The sequence below is a fragment of the Mustela nivalis genome (genome assembly GCF_964662115.1).
Source record: "Mustela nivalis genome assembly, chromosome: 2".
Lineage (NCBI taxonomy): Eukaryota > Metazoa > Chordata > Mammalia > Carnivora > Mustelidae > Mustela > Mustela nivalis.
In genome coordinates, this window is record NC_139021.1 from 161368481 (window position 1) to 161387814 (window position 19334).

The window sequence follows — 19334 nt, forward strand, 5'->3', positions numbered from 1 at the left end:
TTTAGAGCATGTGATTAAGGATTAGGCTTGGAAGCCATTTTCTCCTTGTTTGTTAATTCAGACATGCAGGCATTCATTTATTCATTCATTCAACAAAAGATCTCCCATGTAGGGTGGGGGGAATGCAAAGGGCTGAAGACACAGGGGCTCTGTCATTGGAGGGCCCACATTAGCCCCCCAGTCAGGAATAAGGAGACAGAATTCCTAGAGCAGGGAGGCCCTCTGGTTTTATGGAAGGATCAGGGACCCACTGGTTACTCTGAATTGGATTTGAATCTCAGTTCTATTCAGAACTGAATAGAATAAGCGAGCAACTAGTATACAAATGCGTGAGAATGGAATAGAACTGAGTGATGTGAACTGAGTGATAGAACTGAGCTGATGACTCCAAAATCTATAATCGCAGTACAAACGTTCCCCCAACTTTGTATATACGATTGTCTTTGCAACATCGCCACTGGGATATCGGAGGCAACTCAAATTTAACTTAGAGCTACTGAAAAATCTCCCCACCCAAGCTCATTCTCTTCAATTCTCTCCTTCTTGGTGTGTGCTACCACCATGCAGACTTGCTGAGGGACAACTCCTCTAAGACTCACTTAAATACATTTTGGAGGGATAAAAAATAATATATACCTAGTAACATTTTGAAAGTTCAAAAAGACATACTATATACAGTGATAAGCACACCTTGATCCCATTCCTATCCCATTCCTATTAACGTGTTGATTCCTCTCCACCCCATATCTAATCCTTATCTAGTCCTGTTAACACTACTTCCAGAATTTATTCCAAATCTGATGGCTTCTCATAACCATCTTCAAGTCTTACCATGACCTAGAAGACCCTGCATGTTCTGTCCCCTACTTGTCTTCTCCCTTGGAGGGCCTCTTTCTGCCCTGGAGCATGCCTAATCTGTTGCTTTCTCATTTGTTTCTTCTTCTGACTGAAGCACTTTTTCCCAGGGTTGTTAATGGCCTGATGACTCCTGAATATTCAGGTCTTGGCTCAGATGTCACTTTTCTGAGGAGCCCTGTGTGAGCCCCTTACTCTCTATCACAGAAATTATCCTGTATATGCAACACTAATATTTATATATATTATAAAATAACAGTATTTATGATATGATTATATTAGTATTAATCATTATTATCATTATTATTAGGTATATGTTCTCCAGGGAATCCCAGGGCCCAGAAAAATGCCTGGCACTTCCAGGCTTTTGTTAAAATATTTGTTAACGGACCCATCGACCTCCAACAGACTACTCCACTTCTTTAAGTCTTCATTCCCTTATTAATAGAGAAGGGATTACAATGCCTATTTTGCTAGGTAGTTTTAAGTGTCAGATATGTGGGGGAAAGTATTAAGGACATGGGGAAATAGCCAGGTGAACCTTTACAGTTCCCTGTTCACTTACATCAGACCGAAGGAGCAGACTGATAAACCCTTCCTTTCCTCCCAGGTAAAAAGAGCTACGGGTGAAAAAGCCCAAGAAGAGGTGGTCCCACTACGCAGCGGCATCATCGCCCTTTTAAGTAGCGCGGAACTCTCCTCCCACCCTAGTGTTGAGTGTACCGAAGTAAGTACAAGTCACGTGAGGCTCTCGCGTCTGCCCCGCCCTAAAGAGGCAGAGCCTTAGCTTGGCGACCAATAGCGGGAGCAGCCTCCGGAACAGCCCCAACTCCAGACAGGAAAAAGGGGAGGAGCCGGGAGCTCCAGCAGCTGTAACAGCACTTCCGGACAATACGCCCCGCCCTCATTCCCCCCTCCCCTCCCCGTCCGTCCGGGTCTCCAGTGCCGGGTGGGCCGAACCAGCGGGTGCTGATTAAAGGCGCCGCAGTTGCGCTGCCGCTTTCTCCACCCGTCCTCCTCCCCGGCTCCCCGCCCCCTTCCCGTGTAGCGGGACCGGCCTTGATGTAGGGACACCACCCTCCGCCTGTCTCCGCTCTACCTCGAGAGTCCAGCTCACCGCAGACCCCTGCCCGCCCGCATCTCCACCCTGCCGGACGCACTCTGCTCGGAGCCCATTGTATCCCCTCGCCCCGGGCTGCACACTCCGAGGCCAGACTGGCGGGAAGATCGGGGACCCCTGTGCGCCCCTCCAGCCGGTCCCACGAGCCGGGGCCCCTCCCCCGCCCGCCCTCCTTCCAAAGGCGAGGTAGCGGCGAGGGCGCCCTTCCCTCGCTGCTAAGGCGGAGGGGGCCGACTGACGGGCCGCAGGGACTCACCCCCGCCCCAGCTCCAGTCGCGCCCCCCCCCCCGGCGCCCCTTTCCCAGGGGGACAGCCGGAGCCGGAGCGAGCAGAAGCAGGAAAAGAACTGCCCGGCGCGCAGATCATTTTTATTATCGAGATTATTATTAAAAGGGGGCGGGGAGCCCAGAATGCGGGGGAGGGGGCCAGAGACGCAGCTATTTTTATTAAACAGATTATTCCTGAAATAATAATACGCGCAAGATGGCTGAAGGTGGCCCTGATGAGAGTGTTGGGGTTTTTTTTCCTTTTCCTTTTTTTTTTTTTTTTTTTTTTTTTTTTTGATCTGAGGATAAAGCTCTGAGGCGACTGCCGCTGCGGAGACCCTGCCCGAAGTGCCCTCCCCTCAGTTGTGAAGCTTCGGGCGGACAAACGGACCCACAGACAGAGCGACTGGCGTGGGCCCGCCCCGGACGCGTCGCCTGGGCAGCAGCCGGGGGCCGCCGGAGCTCGCCTTTCTGTCGACTTCTTCCAATTCTAATCTTTTTTTATTTTTTGGAAAGGACCGGGGTGGGTGGAGCAGAGGTGGAGAGAAATCGGGACTTGGCATTTTCTCCTCTCTCTCTCCTAATTTAAGGGAGGCCGCCAGCCCTCCCCTTAAAAAAAAAAAAAAAAAAAAAATCCCACCGAGAGAGAGAGAGAGAGAGAGAAAGCCCGCTGCAGGACCCTCGAGCGAGCGCGCCCGGACCCCTGGCCACCGCGGCCGCAGCCAGGAGCCCAAGATGGCTGGGCTCTGAGGGAGGCAGCCTGGCCCGGCTGGCTCGGCCCGGCCGCACCGCCGCAGGCTGGCTCCGACCGCAGCCCGGAGCCTTCCAGGCCGGAGCAGAGGCCGAGAAGAAAAGAAAGTGGGGGGGAGGGGGGCCGGGGTGGCGAAGGGGGAGGGCCGGGGCGGGGGGGAGGGGAGGGCCGGGAGCCGAGCCTCCTGTTCATTAGCAGTTGAGAAAAATTCCTTTCTAGTTTGATCAATCCTTGTTTTCCTCGGCAGAGCCGAGGCGCCCGCCCAGCGCGGAGACCGAGAGCGGGGTCTCTCTGCGGCGGGGGCGGCGGGCGCCCGGCCTCGGGGAAGCGCAGAAGTCGCGAAGAGGGGGTCAGGCCGAGCACCGCCGGGGCTTCTCCCTCCCTTTCTGGTTGGCTTTTTTTTTTTTTTTTTTTTTCCACTTCTCTCCCTCCCCCTTCCGTTTCTATTTGTGAAGGGAGGAGGAAGGCAGAGGCGGGCTGGTGTCTCTGGCCGGGGACTGGAATTTCATCTGAATGACTGCCCCTGCGCGCACGCAGCGCCCCGGAGTCGGCCCGCCTGCGCCCCGCAGCCCGCACCCGCACCCGGCCGGCCAGCCCGGGGGCGCCTGCGCCGCGGTCCGGGTACCGCCAGCTCGCCTCGCCCGCCCGCTCCCGATCTAGCTGCCCTCGGCTCGGCCTCTCCCGCTTCCTCGGCTTCTCGGATCCCGGACGCGACGAGTGAGGTGCTGCGCGGGCGAGCCAGGAGGGAGCCCCATCGCCGCCGCCGCCGCCGCCGCCGGAGGAAGTGTGCGGTTCCCGGGCTCTGTCCGCTGCGGGGCGCGCCCCAATGTCAGCCGCGAAGCCGGGCGCAGGCCGCGGGCCGCCGCTGGCCTAGCCTGGCGGACGGGGGAGGAGGCGGCCTCTTATATGGAATTTGGACCCCAGCGCTCCCCTCCAGGGCTGGTGTCCCGGCCGCGGCCCTGGCGCAGTCAGCCGCCTCCCGCTAGGCGCTCGGGAGGAGGAGGAGACGCAGCCGGCTGCGCGCGCGGCAGGAGGACCGAAGCTCCCTCCTCTGGGGGGCAGGCGCGCGGAAGGTGGTGGTGACTGAGCGACTGTCGGGGCTGCCTGGGTCCGGAGCTCGGGGCTCGGTGGGCCTGCAGCTGCACGGGACGGACCCGCAGAGTTGGGCAGTGGGGGAGGCCCGCCCGGGCCCCCTGCCCGCGGCCGCCATGGCGGAGAATTGGAAGAACTGCTTCGAGGAGGAGCTCATCTGCCCCATCTGCTTGCATGTCTTCGTGGAGCCGGTGCAATTGCCGTGCAAGCACAACTTCTGCCGGGGCTGCATTGGCGAGGCGTGGGCCAAGGACAGCGGCCTGGTGCGCTGCCCGGAGTGCAACCAGGCGTACAACCAGAAGCCGGGCCTGGAGAAGAACCTGAAGCTTACCAACATCGTGGAGAAGTTCAACGCCCTGCACGTGGAGAAGCCGCCCGCGGCGCTGCACTGCGTGTTCTGCCGCCGCGGCCCCCCGCTGCCCGCGCAGAAGGTCTGCCTGCGCTGCGAGGCGCCCTGCTGCCAGTCCCACGTGCAGACGCACCTGCAGCAGCCCTCCACCGCCCGCGGGCACCTCCTGGTGGAGGCGGACGACGTGCGGGCTTGGAGCTGCCCCCAGCACAACGCCTACCGCCTCTACCACTGTGAGGCCGAGCAGGTGGCCGTGTGCCAGTACTGCTGCTACTACAGCGGTGCGCATCAGGGACACTCGGTGTGCGACGTGGAGATCCGGAGGAATGAGATCCGGGCAAGTACCCCGCACGCAAACACGCGCGCGCGCTCCCTACTGCCCGGGGACCACCCCTCCAGACCAGCTAACTCTGGTAACATCAGGCCAGAGGCCCCCTTCCAAACTCCGCTACCCTGAAAGTTTAGGGGAGGTGTCCTGGGAAGAAGCCCCTCCCCCCGCCCCCGCCCGCTGCTTGATACGTTCCTGCACCTGCACTCCCAGGGTCTATCTTTTGAGTCATTTCTAGAATTGAGGTGAGGGATAGAGTTTGGGTGTTGCTCTTCTGTTGTGCGCGCAGCTCCCTTCCCCAGCCTTGTTTCTATGGGCCCAATGGGAAGTCACCAAGGCAGTGACCCAGGTCCTGCTTCTCCAGCTGCTGTTTATGTAATGAGTGTCCTGGAGCCGCGGCTGTGGCTGACACGATCCATGATGCTGGCATACCAATGAGGAAGTAAACAAAAGCAGCCATGTTCCTTTCAAGCCCTATTGGAAACACACTGGGGGGGTGGGGTGGAGGGGAGCTTCCGGAGGGAGAACAGAACTCTGGTATCTATCTGGAGGAGGCCTGGACTGGCCAGCGGCCCCACTGAACAGTGTCTCAGCCATTCTGATTATTCCCAATAGCCCGCTCTTCATGTGTGAGAATCACTGCCCTCGGTGAGCCTGTGTGTGTTGCCTGCGTCCGATGAACAAACCTTGAAGTATGTGTCTTCACCACCCTGAGCCCTTTTCTCCCAGCCCAGCCCTCTATCACAGCCCTCCCACATTTGGGGAGGGGAAGTGGAAGACGGAAAAAGAATCCTGTGGGTTTAAGGTTGAGCTGCCTTGCAATCTGGTTTCAGGCAGCTGGCTCCCCTGGGCTGCCGGCTGGGTGATTACGGAACCGCGGTCCCCTCCCATTGTATACACCCGGCGGCAGCAGCCAATGTCAAAACCGCCTTCCCCCTCAGGCCTCTGGGCCTGGCTTTGGAGCTGGACTGAGGCAATACTTCCGTCCCCTTCAGTGGAGGGGGGCTCCTCCTCGGTCCCTCCCAGGTCCCCTGGCTTTCAGGGTTGAGTCATACCAGAAGGAAGGGGTTGGCCTGAGACTGAGCCATCTCGAAGCCCCAGCTTGGAGCCTGGGTGTGATATCATGGGGGTGAGGTTGGGCTTTGGTTGGACCGGGAGTGTTTGCTGGGTGCCCCACCCCCCCCACCCCCCCCACCCCCCCGCCAGGCTGGTGGAGGCCAGTGGGGAGCTTGGGTATGAGGAAGCTCTGAGCAGGGGACGGTTGTGGACAAGAGCTGTTTGGGGGGGGGGGGCGGGGGGAGCCAGTCCGAATGAGTCACTGTTTAGCAATTAAAAAACATACACATACAACTAACAAAAGGCAGGAGGGCCGCCACAGGCTGAAGGCAGGGATAACAAATAAAATTTACTGTATGATTAGTTTCCAATCGGATGGGCTAGCTCTGGGTTTTTGTACCAGGACAGGACCTCTGGTTTCTTAAAGGAAGTGGAGGGGATGGAGAGAGGAGCCATTCTCTCCCCTCCCCTGGAGTTGGGAAACAGAAGCCCAGGGGAAGCTGATGAGCCCCTGGTGTCCACCCCCAACTCAGGGCAGGCAGAGTCCAGACTTTTCTCAGTATTGGGAAGCTGCTGCTGTTAATAAAGATGGAAAGGCCAGGAGAGGAGGAGAGAGCGCAGAGGCAGGAGGAAGGAGCGCTGTCCAGTTCCCTGTCCTGGGATTGGCAGCAGAAAAAGTGACCGAAAGGAAAAGTCAGAGATGTGGCTGAAAGGAACCGGGGAGGGGCAACAGCCAGGGTGATAAGTGAATGTGTGCCTGCACGCACGCTTTTGCTCTTAACTGTGTCTGAGTGCTAGGGGTGCTTTTCATTTGGGTGGGGAGAAAACGTAATTGTGCCTGATACGGTAGTAGGAGGGTATCTTTTGATGTGTGTCTGTGTGTGCAGGCGTCTTAGACTGCTTTGCCCTTAAATGCACCTGTCTCTTATCTGTACAGTCGGGGACTGGGGAGGAGGGGGATGTGGTTTGCCCCTGCATGCAGAGTGTACTCTGGGGTTCCCACCAGCAGGTCCCTGATCCTGGCTCATGGAAGGAACTGGATGGGAAGGAAGCGCTGAACTTTCGTCAGCAGCTGTGTGCGTGCATGTGTGTGCCTGTGTGTGTGCGTGTGTGTGCGCGTGTGTGTGTTCATGTGTTCATTTTTGCTCCTGGTGCGGGCAGGCTCACAAATAGTGGGGTTGCTTCAGGGCCAGATGTTCAATTCTGTGCGCTCAGCATCTGTGCCCAGCGGCCTGAGTCTCATTCCCCTCCTGGCGCCCCCTCCCTAGCCCTCCAGATCTCTCCGGTGACCCAGGGCACTCTAGTTGGAAACCCTTCAATAGGCCAGGGCGACTCACTGTGAGTTGGACTTTTTTTTTATTGCATGTGGAGGAAGAGGGGCCTCACCCTCAGAGGCTGGGAAGAGCTGTGGGGGAATCTGAATGGAAGAACCCGGTGTGCCTTGTCCATACTCCAGCCAGGGGGCGGGGCCTTTCCCTGGGCCTCTTTTTCCCTTGCCTGAGGGCCTCTGCTGACTCCGCGGATGGAGAGAGCAACAGAATGCTCTGGGATGTAGGAGCAGATTTATGGAGACCTGGCGCATGCCTTCAAGTACAGCCCCTCTTCTTGTGCTTCCGCTTCTGTCCTCCCCGGGCAGGAGGGGACGGTGGGGGGGCCCGCTGAAATGCCCTACTGGCCACAAATAGGAAATGGATCACCCTCTCCCTGGTGGCCACAGTCCCATACTCAGAAGCACCTATAGGACGGTGGGCCAGTCATCCGGAGCAGGGGCCCAGTGGGAAGGCAGGCCGGGCTTCTCTCCAGCCTAGAGAGTACCAGGGGACCCAGAGTCAGCCTGCCAACTCTGTTGCTCCACTCTGTCCTTGGGAAGCCAGTGTACGCCCCATTGCCCTGAAGCCTTGGTATATACTGGGTGAGCCCCAAAGACCCCTCTGGGATGGGCCTAGACCCCTTTGGGGTCCTGAGAGGCTAAATTCCCATAATTGGGATATCCAGGTAGGTTTGAGCCTGGCAGTGGTAGGTGGAGAATCCCTCCTCCAGCCCCCTGGTTTAGGGGTTCATCTGAGCAATACGGAACTGGGGTAAGCTGGGAGCATCCCTACCTCATAACCATCTTCAACCTGGAAAGAAAACCCAAGATAAGGCCTACATACATGTCTGAGGAGCTAGTCAGGGTGTCTTGGTGTGTGCGTGTGTATGTGCCTGTGTGTGTTCAGGTCATAGTGTGCCTCTGTGGCATTTCTAGGACCCCAGATCAAAGCTGGAAATGTTGCCAGAATCCTTTTCCTTGCTTCTTTTAGGTTTAGTGTCGAGAGGAGATGTTCTCTGGGGAGGGCCTGGGGATCCCATTGCTCAGGGCAACTTGGGGTTTGTAGCTGCTAGAGGTGAGGTTATGCGGCTCACATGGCCCCCAGGCTGGAGGGCTTGCACTGGGACCCTGGAGCGGATCTGATGTTGGCCCCACATGTTTATCTCTGGGTAGGCTGTGGGAGCAAGGGGCTGCCCCAGCCCAGCCCAACTGAGGCAACACGAGGCTCTGCTGCTCCCTCCTCCCCCGACCCTACTCCTGACCTCCCAGGTCTAGGGGTAGCTGGGGTGTGTGGGGGGTGACCCTTGACGAGCCTGAGTCTGCAAGGAATGTGGGCTCTGGGTCCCAGGCAAAGGCCCAGGCCCCACCTCCATGCCAGGATCCTGCTGACACAGCCCGGCACCTGTCCCGCACACCCCGTGGATTGCTCTGCCTCCCTCGGCCCTGGGTGGCTGTGCAGGCATTCTGTCTGCAGGTGTGTGTGCGCGTGTGCGTGTGTAACCAGCGTGTCGGGTTGTGTCTCTCACCATGTGACTGATTTGCTGTATCTCCCACGTGTCTCTCCGAGGAAGTACCGTGTGCGTGACTGACTTGGCTGTGTGGCGGTCTTGTGTGTGGCTGCGGGGTCAGGAAGGCGTGTGGGTGCACGTCCCTGAGCAAGGCGGATGGCCGCGTGTCCTGCCTGCCGGGTACCTGGGGCTGGGAGTTGAGTGGCTCCGCAGGACCGTCCGCCCCGTGCTGCTGGCACGCGGCTGCCTGCGCCAGCTCTGAGTCCTGTGTGACTTTCTCAACTGGTGGGGGTGTTGCGGAGGGGCTGGAAAGAGGGAATTCACCAAAGCGGGAGCTTGCTGCCCGAGGCGGGCATTGGAGGCCAAGGTCCGGGCAGGTTCTGCCAGGCTGTGTTGAAGGCCTTGTGGGTGGGCAGAGGCAGAAGGTGGGCCGGCCTGGGCCCCTGCCCTGGACAGAGCAGGCAGGCCTGGCTGGCCTCATCGCTGGCTCTGGGAAAGCCTTCCTTCCCGGCTGGCCTGGCATTCAAGCCCAGACAAAGGGGGGCTTTCTCTCTCGCCTCTTTGTTCTGCTGCCCCAGAGCGCTGCTCTCTGCATGGCAAAAGCTAATTCCACTCTGCAGCTGGGAAACCTTCTCTGGGGTCTGCCGGGGCTTGTCTCCGAACTGCCGCTGCTCTCCTCACCCAGCTCCTGCCCTGCAGCCTCGGCTCTCGGTGTCGCTGGTTGCCTCTGCCCCCCACCCCAGGGAGTTCGTCAACCGGCTAGCCCGAGGCAGGGGCTGAGGCCTGGACAGGGGCATCTAGGGCAGGCAGCAGCTGCTCTGAAACCAGGGAGAGTGGAGGCCAGCGTACTCCTGGGAAGAGGGCTTCAGGGAGAGAGTCGGGGAGGTGGGGTGCAGGCGTGGCAGCCTGGGAAGGAGGCTAGGATAGGGTAGTCCTGCGCAGAGGTTGCTGCCGGAGTTTGAGCTGGGATGAGTGCTTTTGGGACAGGGGCCTGAGCAGAGAAAGGTGTGCAGCTGCCCAGGTCCCTCTTCTCGCCCCCCTGCCTCTCCCTACCTCCACCACTACCACAGGGGTGGCTGGTCCCAGCCCTGGCCCTGTTAGAAAACCGTGGTCCTGCCTCTGGCCCAGCCCCTGGGGCCCTGTTCCCTCCTGACCTTGCTTCTCTTCAAGGTTGACTTGAGGGTTTTATTATTATTATTTATTAACTTTTATGCAGCCTAGAGGCCCCTGGCCTCACCCGTCTGCCCAGTCCAGTCTGGCGTCGGAAATACCAGCTGGGCCTGACCAGTTAGACTCCAGAGGGGTGTGAGGCTTTCCTGGGGCAGGAACAGAAGGAGCTAGAAGTGCCCCCTCTCTGAGTCGGGAGGGGCACCAGAGGGAGCAGCTCAAGGCAGAGTCTGAAACCCTGTGCGGCAGGATGTTCTGGGGCCTGCTTCTCCTCCTCCCTGCCAGGTGTGAGGGGATGGGAACGGAGTGCCCCCGAGGCTTTCTGATGCTTCTGCCCTCACAGGCCCAGGAGCAGACCACAAAAGGCCTAAGGGGCAGGGCCAGGAGTGAGCAGGTTCCATCAGGGCGGGGTGAGGGGGGCTGCTGAGTAGAGCTGGGCCTAGTACTGTTCCTTCTCCCTCCTGCCAGAGGTCTGGGCCCTCCAGCCCCGCTGCACCAGACCCTCCGGTCCCCGCTCTGCTCTGCTCTGCTCTGCTCCTGTACCTGCGCCCTTGAAGTGTGCCACAGTCCAGGTGACTCACTACAGGCTGGGAGCAGTTCATAAAGTGCCTCCCCCGCCCCCTGCGTTGGGAGCCCATGCTCTGAATCAAGCGGGAAAATCTGGTCCTATCTCTCAGCTGTGTGTTTTTCCCAGGTGGGAAGTGGGGCCTCAGCCCTCAGCTATTTCCTGGACCTTGGGACTGAAAGAGACTGCCGGTAGGGGGGGGGGTGCAGGGGTCAGTCTTGCTTCCCGTCTCCCATCTTCCAGCTTCTCGGTAACCCAATTCAGTCATTGAGGTGAGGGCTACGGAAGAGACAGCAAGTAGATATTCCTGTCCCTTCCCCTAGTTTCCCAGTTTCCCAGTGCCTGAGGTAACAGTGATCCCCGCAACCCCTGCCTCCCCCCAGGTTTTAAGTCTGTAGCAGGATTAAGATCAGTGGGCCTCAAGGGAGGGCAGTTCTGCAAGGGTGAGCTGGCCAGCATGGGGCCCTGGGCCCCCCTCCCAGCCCTCCGTGATGACTGGCAACCCTTGGCCAGTTTCCTTCCCATTTCTGCCCCTTCCCCTACCTACCCCTGCAACAGAGACAGGAGCTCCATGGCCTCTGCACTGGAGGAGGGGGAAGTAAAACCCAGGCACCTGCCAGAGAGTGTGGCCATTGCCTTGCTGGGCATGCAAGGTCCCAGAGTAGAAGCACTGCCAGGAAAGGCTCTGAGAGAAGCCTAGAAGAGGGACAAGGCTGAGCTCTGCCCCTAGGACTGGACGGGGTGTGGCTCCTTGGTTCTTCCCCTTAGGAGTCAGCTAAGAATTCCTTGAAGGGGTTCCTGGTGGGTGGGAGAGGGGCTTCCCACTGCTCTGGAGGGTGGGGGTGTAACAGCCCCCCTTCCAGGCCTCATGGAGAAATTGGTCTGAGAACCTACCCCGGGCTGCCTCTTTCCTGCCCCTCATTGGGCTCAGTCCCAGGTGTGTCCCTAATTGGATGCCGATGGGTTTGGTCTTGGGAAGTAGTTAGGCAGGGAGACCACGGTGTGTGAGTGTAAGACTGGGCATGCGGATATCCTGAGCACGGAAAAGACGAGCGGCCAGGAATCTGAGACACGTCTGGAGGGGGGTGCCCTGTTCTCTGAATGTGGGTGCGAGGCAACCAGAAGGCAACAATTTGGGGCCAGTCTTATAGACCCTCATGTTCCTGAAGGGGAGTCTTGGTGACCTTGCGTTCATGACAGGCCTCTCCTAATTGTCTGGGGCCCTCAGGGGGCCCAGCCTTCACCGTGTAGGGGCTGGATGCAAGTATGTGTGTAGCCGTGTGCAGCAGTCGCATGAGGGGGGCCTGGGCCCAGATTGTTCTGGGCAGTGCTGCAGGGTCGCTGCCTGCCCTCCTCCTATAGCTGTGGGCAGTTTCCCAGGGGGGATGCGAGACTACCTCTTTCTGCCCCCCGCCCAGCTGTGTTTCCCACAGGTTCTGACTCTGAGGCTCACAGCAGACCCCTATGCGTGTTGGACCTGTGCAGGGACTTCCTGGAAGGACAAAGTGCTGGGGGCAGGGCAAAATCTCCTGGGGCTGGTTCTTAGAGGTCCAGTCCTAGGTCAGTGGTCAAGTTGTTGAAGTGGGGGCAGGGCAGGTGGACCCCCACCTTCTCCAGATTAAAAGCTGAGAGCCTTCCCCCCCCCACCTCCTCTTGTCCCCCAGGTCCTGGTTTTTGTTTCCAGGGCAGATACCAGCTCACAGCAAGGTTGCCAACACCCTTGCTGGACTTGGTTTCCCCAAATGTAAAATGGGTTGGAGGAGTCAGGAAGGGACGGGTGGCAGCTTGTCTCTAGGAAACCAGGTAGGCCTGGGTGAAGAGTGGGGGTCATAGGCTGAACTTGAGGGTCTCTGAGGCCCACACAGAGGAAGAAAAAGAATCACTCCTTGTAGGGTGGACACTGCAAACCCTGTTCTGTGCCGCCTGCTTTGCAAACCTTACATTGTAGCAAAACCACGGCCTTGTTCAGTCAGTCTGCTCGGCATCCGTAAGGAGCTGTGGCCCCTGTGTGGCCTGGCCAGGAAGGGAGGTGGAAAAAGAGCAGCAAAACCTTATTTTCAGCAGGCCTGGAGCTTTCCAGGGAGTTGGGACCACACTGTGCAAGGCTGACTACGGAATAGTGTTGTCGTGTAGATGTTTCTGTGATCGTGGCCATGTTTGGTGCATGTAGTGTCCAGTACCCGAGCCACTAGCTCCAGGTAGCTAGTGAGCACTCGAACCTGAGGCTCGCCCAACTGGAGAACTGATGTTTGACTGAATTTATTTCCATTCACTTCAATTTAAATAACCACATGTGACTCGCAGCTGCCATACCGCACAGCACAGCGACAGAGGGGAGGCACAACATGACAGTCCACTATCGGCCCACAGCACAAACATCGAGCATGGGCCATAGGAAGTTTCTTAAGTCATTGGGCTTCAGTTGGGCCTTGAAGGATGGACAGAGGGAGGAAGGAGGCCCCATGTCCGCAGCGTGCAGGGAATTCCCATGTGCAGGGAGCCTTGGAGACGAGAGCAGTCCACCTGGCTGGGTGAGTCACGTTGTCAGAAAGCCTCTGTGGCCAAAGTGCTGGAAAGAGGGCGTCATTGAGGGTTCTTGAGCAGGAGGAGACCATGTTGGAAGAGGCATGTCTGGTGAGAGAAGAGGAAAGGCTGGGTGGAACAGCCAGGTTAGGCTGTCAGGAGATGGAGGGCTGAGAAGAAGAGCAGCTTGGTCTGGCACCTTCCAGTAAAGTGGCCTTGCATTCTTTGGAAATCCAGAGTCTTCCTTCCACCTGGGACCTGGGTCTGGCTGACAGCCTGAGAGAGAGAGCTAGCAAGGGCTTAGAAGCCTAGCTCTCAGCATCAAGAGCAAAGGAAGGGGTAGCTGCCCTTGATGCCCCCAAGTGCAGTAAGGCAAGTATAGGGTGAGATTTGTGGATCAGGCCAGAGGGCCTGTATGACTTCGGAAGCTTGTTTGCCCTCTGCATCTTAGGGCTCTCATCTCTAAGATGGAGCTCTCCAGAGAGAGGCTGCCTGCCTTGTATGAGAACAGACCCTACCGCCAGATCACCTGGGTTTGTATCCCAGCTCCAACATTTACTAGCTGTGTGACTTTGGATGAATTGCTTAATCTCTCTGGTTTCCTCTTCTCTGAAATGAGGATAATAATAGTACTTAACTCACAGCATTACTGGGATGATTAGATAAGTCTATACAGGAAAAGCACTTAGAGCAGGGGCTGGCCTGACCCTGCCCTCAGAAAGCTCATGGTTTAGATATGTGTGGGAAGCTATTCCAGGGAACAGGCTGGCCAGACAGCTGTCACCAGGCCCCTGGGATTGCGTGGGGGCCAGAAAGGGCTAGATGGCAGAAATTTAGGCCATCCGAGTCACTCTATAGGATGAGTCTGTTCTATAGAGGGAAGGGTGGTGCTCCCCCATCCTTGGTAAGGAATAGAGCTGCAGCCCCCTCTGACGCCCCTTCCTCACCTGTCCCTGCAGAAAATGCTGATGAAGCAGCAGGACCGTCTGGAGGAGCGAGAGCAGGACATCGAGGACCAGCTCTACAAGCTTGAGTCAGACAAGCGCCTGGTGGAGGTAGCTAAGCCCAAGCCTATGGTATGGGGTGGGTAGGCCTGGGTGCAGGGCCTCGGGCTGGTTCCTTATTTGGGCTAGGATCTGTTGTGTGGTCGACTCCATGCCAGAACCCCTAGGTCAGTTACTCGGTGGATGAGCCCCTCCCAGGGCCAGGGGTAGCTGGCCCAGAGCCCTGTGCTACCAGCAGGTCAGACCCTGCTCTTGGGAGCCTTGGGCAGCCTCGGGGTGGGGGCGTCCCAGACTCTGCCGTCCAGGATGTGAGAGAGGCAGTAGCAGCAGCTGGAGGTCCCCAGCACTCACCGCCCACCTGCTCGCACCCCCCGTGCCTGCAGGAGAAGGTGAGCCAGCTGAAGGAGGAGGTGCGGCTACAGTATGAAAAGCTGCACCAGCTGCTGGACGAGGACCTGCGGCAGACGGTGGAGGTCCTGGACAAGGCCCAGGCCAAGTTCTGCAGCGAGAACGCAGCGCAGGCGCTGCACCTCGGGGAGCGCATGCAGGAGGCCAAGAAGCTGCTGGGCTCCCTGCAGCTGCTCTTCGACAAGACAGAAGACGTCAGCTTCATGAAGGTGGGCTGGGGCCGGGACCGGCTGCTGGGCCCTGGGCTCATGCCTCAGTTGGCGTCAGCCTTCCTTGGCTCCCCGGCGAGTGTCTCACAGCAGTATGTTCACAGGGTTTTGGAACCGGAGCCTGTGTGGCTTCAGAGCCTCCCACCCCTGCTCTTTTTAGCTTCGTGAGCTGGGGAGTGGGTCATAGATATGCTCTGTACCTGGGTTTCCTCACTAATAAAATGGGGCTCATAAGACAGAGCAACCTACTGTCCTCTATCCACAATTCCAAATTTTAAAAGCCTCTGAACACTAGTAGAAAAAATTCTGACAACTCATTTTACAGGAAAAATTGACCTGAACTCATGTTGGCAATATATGGTCTTTATCTTGCTTGATACAAGGATTCAAACATTTGACTGCAGGAATGTTGATATATTAAGACAATGGTATCCTACTGGGGATCATATGTACTATATAGTACAGGCACCATAGTCCTCTTCTAAAATCCAGCAAATTCCATATTCCAAGACGCATCTGGCCCCAAGGATTTCTGATAAAGGACTGATGAGTACCTCTAATGTCTTCCTCCCAGGGGAGTTGTGTAGTTAAAATGATGGACGTATGGAAATCACTTGCATGTTTATCACATAGTAAGTACTCAATAAATGTCAGGTCTTCGTATTTTGTAGAAATGGAGACACTCCCCTCCCACCTTGGCAGCACACTTTGGCTGGAATCAGATGGTCAACCCTGCCTGGGGAGAGGGAGAATGGGGAGGCTCTCCCATGTTGCCTTTCTACTGACTAACTCTTTTCTCTCCCACTAGAACACCAAGTCTGTGAAAATCCTGATGGACAGGTGAGCAGATGGCCACTGGCCCCCAGGGGAGCACATCTGGGGGAGGGCAGGGAGGGCCAGGCCCAATGGGGGGAGGTAGGGCAGGCTCACCGGTGATACCTCCTCACAGCAGATGCCCCGTCCACTGCCCCCAGGACCCAGACCTGCACGGGCAGCAGCCTTTCTCCCCCTAAGATCGGCCACCTGAACTCCAAGCTCTTCCTGAATGAGGTGGCCAAGAAGGAGAAGCAGCTGCGGAAGATGCTAGAAGGTGAGGGTGGTATCCTCAATGGAAAAGAGAGAGCCCTTTGGGCAGGGAGGAATGCCAGAGCCTTCTCTCTGAGAGGCAGCATAGCCTAGTCAGATAGACTTTTCTTCCTATCCTGGCTTTGCCACTTCTAGCTATTTGGACCTTGGGAAAAGCCATCTTTCCTCCCTAAACTTGTTTCTTCAGCTGTAAAATGGGCATAATAACAGTATCCACCTGCTAATGGGGTAGGTAGCGTTGACCAAGACAGTGCATGATGTGATGAGCTTGCTTCTTTAGATAGAAAGTGGGGAGAGGAGGCCTGGGTTGCTTGGGATGGGAGCTTTGGCGACTTTTGCCCCAAACTCTCCACAGGCCCCTTCAGCACACCGGTGCCCTTCCTGCAGAGCGTCCCCCTGTACCCTTGTGGCGTGAGCAGCTCTGGGGCGGAAAAGCGCAAGCACTCAACGGCCTTCCCTGAGGCCAGTTTCCTAGAGACGTCGTCAGGCCCCGTGGGCAGCCAGTATGGGGCAGCGGGCACAGCCAGCGGCGAGGGCCAGTCAGGGCAGCCCCTGGGGCCCTGCAGCTCCACGCAGCACTTGGTGGCTCTGCCGGGCGGCGCCCAACCAGTGCATTCAAGTCCTGTGTTCCCCCCATCACAGTATCCCAATGGCTCCGCCACCCAGCAGCCCATGCTCCCCCAGTATGGCGGCCGCAAGATTCTCGTCTGTTCTGTGGACAACTGTTACTGTTCTTCCGTGGCCAACCATGGTGGCCACCAGCCCTACCCCCGCTCCGGCCACTTTCCCTGGACAGTGCCCTCGCAGGAGTACTCACACCCGCTCCCGCCCACACCCTCCGTCCCCCAGTCCCTTCCTGGCCTGGCGGTCAGAGACTGGCTCGACGCCTCCCAGCAGCCTGGCCACCAGGATTTCTACAGGGTGTATGGGCAGCCGTCCACCAAACACTACGTGACGAGCTAACGCCACGCAGGCAGTGGGGTACTGGGGAATCTTCCCCCCCAGCCCCCCAGTGGCTCGGGAATTACGCATCCAGAGACCTGCCCTTCTACCTTCCTGTCTTCCCTCCCTTCCTCTTTCGTCCCCCCAAGTCTTTTCCTTTTGGATTTTGTTTTGTTTGGGGCTTTGTTTTTGATTTTTTTTTTTTTTTTTTTTAATGAATCTCCTGGACGCAGAGATGATAGTGAGAGCTGGCCTGGGCTGGGCTGCAGGTGGCCCAGGAGTTGGGAAAACGTCTACTTCAAGGCATTGAGCTCTCTCTCTGTCTCTCCTTTTTTCTCCCACTCCTTTCCCTTCCTACCCCTGTGGCTGGAAGGAGCCTCAGCTTCCCCTGAAGCCTTGGGGGATCCAGCCCTCCTCACCCAGCCCTGGGAGGAAGGACCAGTGGTGCCCAGTGGCCCGCTTCTCCTCTCATTTTTCTTTTGGGCAGTTTGATCACTGAGCAAGAAATGACCTGTAGATTGTGGGGCTTTTTTTTTTTTTTTTAATTTTTTTAAAAAACCAAGAATGATTTCTCCTGCTTCCTTCTTCTCAACATCCTCCCAGATGGAGTTCAAAGGCCACTTCTCAAGCAGCTTTTGGCACCTTCAGCCTCAGAGTGGAATCTTAAAGACAGGAACCCCATGTCCAGGAAAGGGGAAAAGGAACTTTGCCAATGATAGTGACCACAGCAAAAGCAAATAATAATAATATTAATAATAATAAAGAGAAATAAAAGAAATAATAAAATAAAAAACCATAGCACAGCCCTTGTTGAGGTCAGTGGGGGAGGAGCGGCTGCCCTAAGTTGGGTCCTTGCCTGGATTTTGACACAGCATCTTCCTGTAGTGAGCACTTTGTATGAATCGTGGACTTCCTGTTCTCAAGGCGCAGGTATTTATTCTGTAATCTGTCTAGAGCACACACCGAAAGCCAACCTTCTAATAAACGTAATGGCGCAGTCCCACTCCCTGCCTCGCCTCTTACCCCTCACTCCCCCAGGCCTAGGGTCTTCAGGTGTTGGTTCAAGAAAGGGCACCGAGGGATGGAAGCCCCTGACTTCCTCGCCTTGGTTCTGTGCTCCGTCTAGACAGTTCCAGGCCTGTGAGTATCAGTTCATCAGGCACTAACTACATCTCCTGTCAGCCTTGGGTTCATTTGACAAATATTTGCTGAGCGAGGGCCTCCCAGGCCCAGCCCCCTGCTTCATAGGTCCTGGCATCTCTTTGAGGTTCTGCCAGAATGTTCTTAGCTAGAACAGACAAAGGAAGAAATACCTTTCTGTGAGTCTTGCAAAATTACCTGCTTCAGTCTACAAATATTTAATAAGCACATGCTAAGTGCCAGGCACTGTGCAGGGCTGTGGGCATAAAACAGAGCAGACCTTCTTTTTGTAATTTAGTCTAAGTGGGCCTTGGCCCCCATTAGGGGAGTCACTCAGCTCCACACTTCTAGTGGTGACTGGGCCCCGGCCCTTGCCCCTGAGTATGAGCCAAGAGCAGGCAGGAAAATATTTGGCTCTGAGAGGCATGGAGGTAGGGTAGCAAGGTGAAGAAGACATTCTGCCCTCATCCCTTTTGGCAGAACTGCTCAAACTCTCTAGCATGTCTTGGGAGCTTGTTAAAAGGGCTGATTCCTAGGGAGCCATCAAGGGCCCAGGGACCTGTATTTTTAACTCCTTCGTTAAAAGAAGCGCTGCCATGAAGTATTGGCTAATGTCTTGCTTGTCATAGGGACCCCTGGGTAGAAGGAGGGGCCGGAGCATACCTCTGTTGGGGGCAGAGGGAGCGATCTTTAAAAAGGATCTCTGGTTTGTTGCCTAAACTTTGCATGGATCTTATGTCAGAAAGCAGCCTGTGCCCTTCTTCTGTACTAGTAGGAGGAGCAACCTTTGCTGGAATCTAGTTCTCTTTTCCCTTGTGTGGGTAGAGTCAGGGCCTGAATGTCTCCTATCCCAGGAAGCCTAGAGCAAGGCAGGGAGCCATGGGTAAGTCCTGTCCTGTGCCAGGGGTCAGAGCATCATGAAGCCCTAGTCAGTCCCCCTCTCATAAAAGTAAGGCTCCAGGGTGGAGTGTATGGTGAGGCCATGTTCTGGTACTGTACCGGTGTGGCCAGACCCAGACAGAGTCTTGGTGGTGCTAAGTAGAAGCTGTGTCTTCTCATCCTGTGGGAATAGAAAACAACTCAGTGTTGAGTGGATGGGCCCTTGCTCTGCTGCTCCCCCTTCCCCACTTTGGCAGGGAGCCAGAGCCAGGCCAGGATGACAACAGCTGGCCTGCCCCCTTCTCTTCCCCTGCACCTGTTTGGGGCTAAAGCGACAAGGCAGATGGTTGGAGCACGGCACCCCTGCAGCCCAGGGTGGAAGGATGCCTGGGGGCAGGTGCTGGTGGACAGATAGACATTTAACTCCACTCACATCTGCTCCGGTCTCACTGTCCCTTTCTCTTGTTGTCAGGGGCCCTAGGACATCTTCTGTGCCAAGGGTTGGGAGCCAAGACAGAAAGCTGCCCAATTTCTTTCCCACTTGGCCTAGTTTGGTTTTTTTTGTTTTTGTTTTTTTTTAGCTGTGTGTGTGTGGGGGGGGGGTGCTCCTCTCTCCAGACACATTAGTCAGACTGAGATATGGAGGGAGACTCTGGTGGGGGTAGGGTGGGTTTGAGCCCCACCAGGTCCCAGTTTTGGAAGCCCACCCCAGACACTTAAACACGCAGGCAAAGCAGCCAGCTGCCAGTAGTACAGCCGGGGGTGCCAGGGCAACCA

The 19334-nt window shown here is 56.9% G+C and overlaps 2 protein-coding genes across 4 annotated transcripts in view; one reads left to right on the forward strand and one right to left on the reverse strand.

The window, feature by feature from the left end:
* Positions 1–19334, reverse strand: part of LOC309860384 (uncharacterized protein C10orf95 homolog) — a gene marked incomplete at its 3' end in the record, with an annotated part of 370467 nt that overhangs the window by 163591 nt on the left and 187542 nt on the right. The window lies entirely within an intron of this gene.
* Positions 3143–17541, forward strand: TRIM8 (tripartite motif containing 8). Of its 3 annotated transcripts, none has more exons than XM_082722483.1 (6): positions 3143–4770; positions 13849–13944; positions 14277–14510; positions 15319–15350; positions 15485–15600; positions 15952–17541. In XM_082722483.1, the coding sequence occupies exons 1-6, from the start codon at positions 4201–4203 to the stop codon at positions 16557–16559; spliced, it is 1656 nt and encodes a 551-aa protein (XP_082578609.1). In that variant the 5' UTR covers positions 3143–4200; the 3' UTR covers positions 16560–17541. The 3 variants fall into 3 exon arrangements, with proteins under 3 accessions (XP_082578609.1, XP_082578610.1, XP_082578611.1); XM_082722484.1 differs by lacking the exon at positions 3143–4770 and adding an exon at positions 5382–5453; XM_082722485.1 differs by lacking the exon at positions 3143–4770 and adding an exon at positions 6105–6600.

What these genes read in the sequence shown, in the direction of transcription:
- TRIM8 (XM_082722483.1), top strand. Translation starts at nt 4,201, where the DNA reads ATGGCGGAGAATTGGAAGAACTGCTTCGAGGAGGAGCTCATCTGCCCC. An exon ending in AAGACGTCAGCTTCATGAAG is followed by an intron (nt 14,511 to 15,318) that starts GTGGGCTGGGGC and finishes CTCTCCCACTAG; the next exon opens with AACACCAAGTCTGTGAAAAT. An exon ending in GCTGCGGAAGATGCTAGAAG is followed by an intron (nt 15,601 to 15,951) that starts GTGAGGGTGGTA and finishes AACTCTCCACAG; the next exon opens with GCCCCTTCAGCACACCGGTG.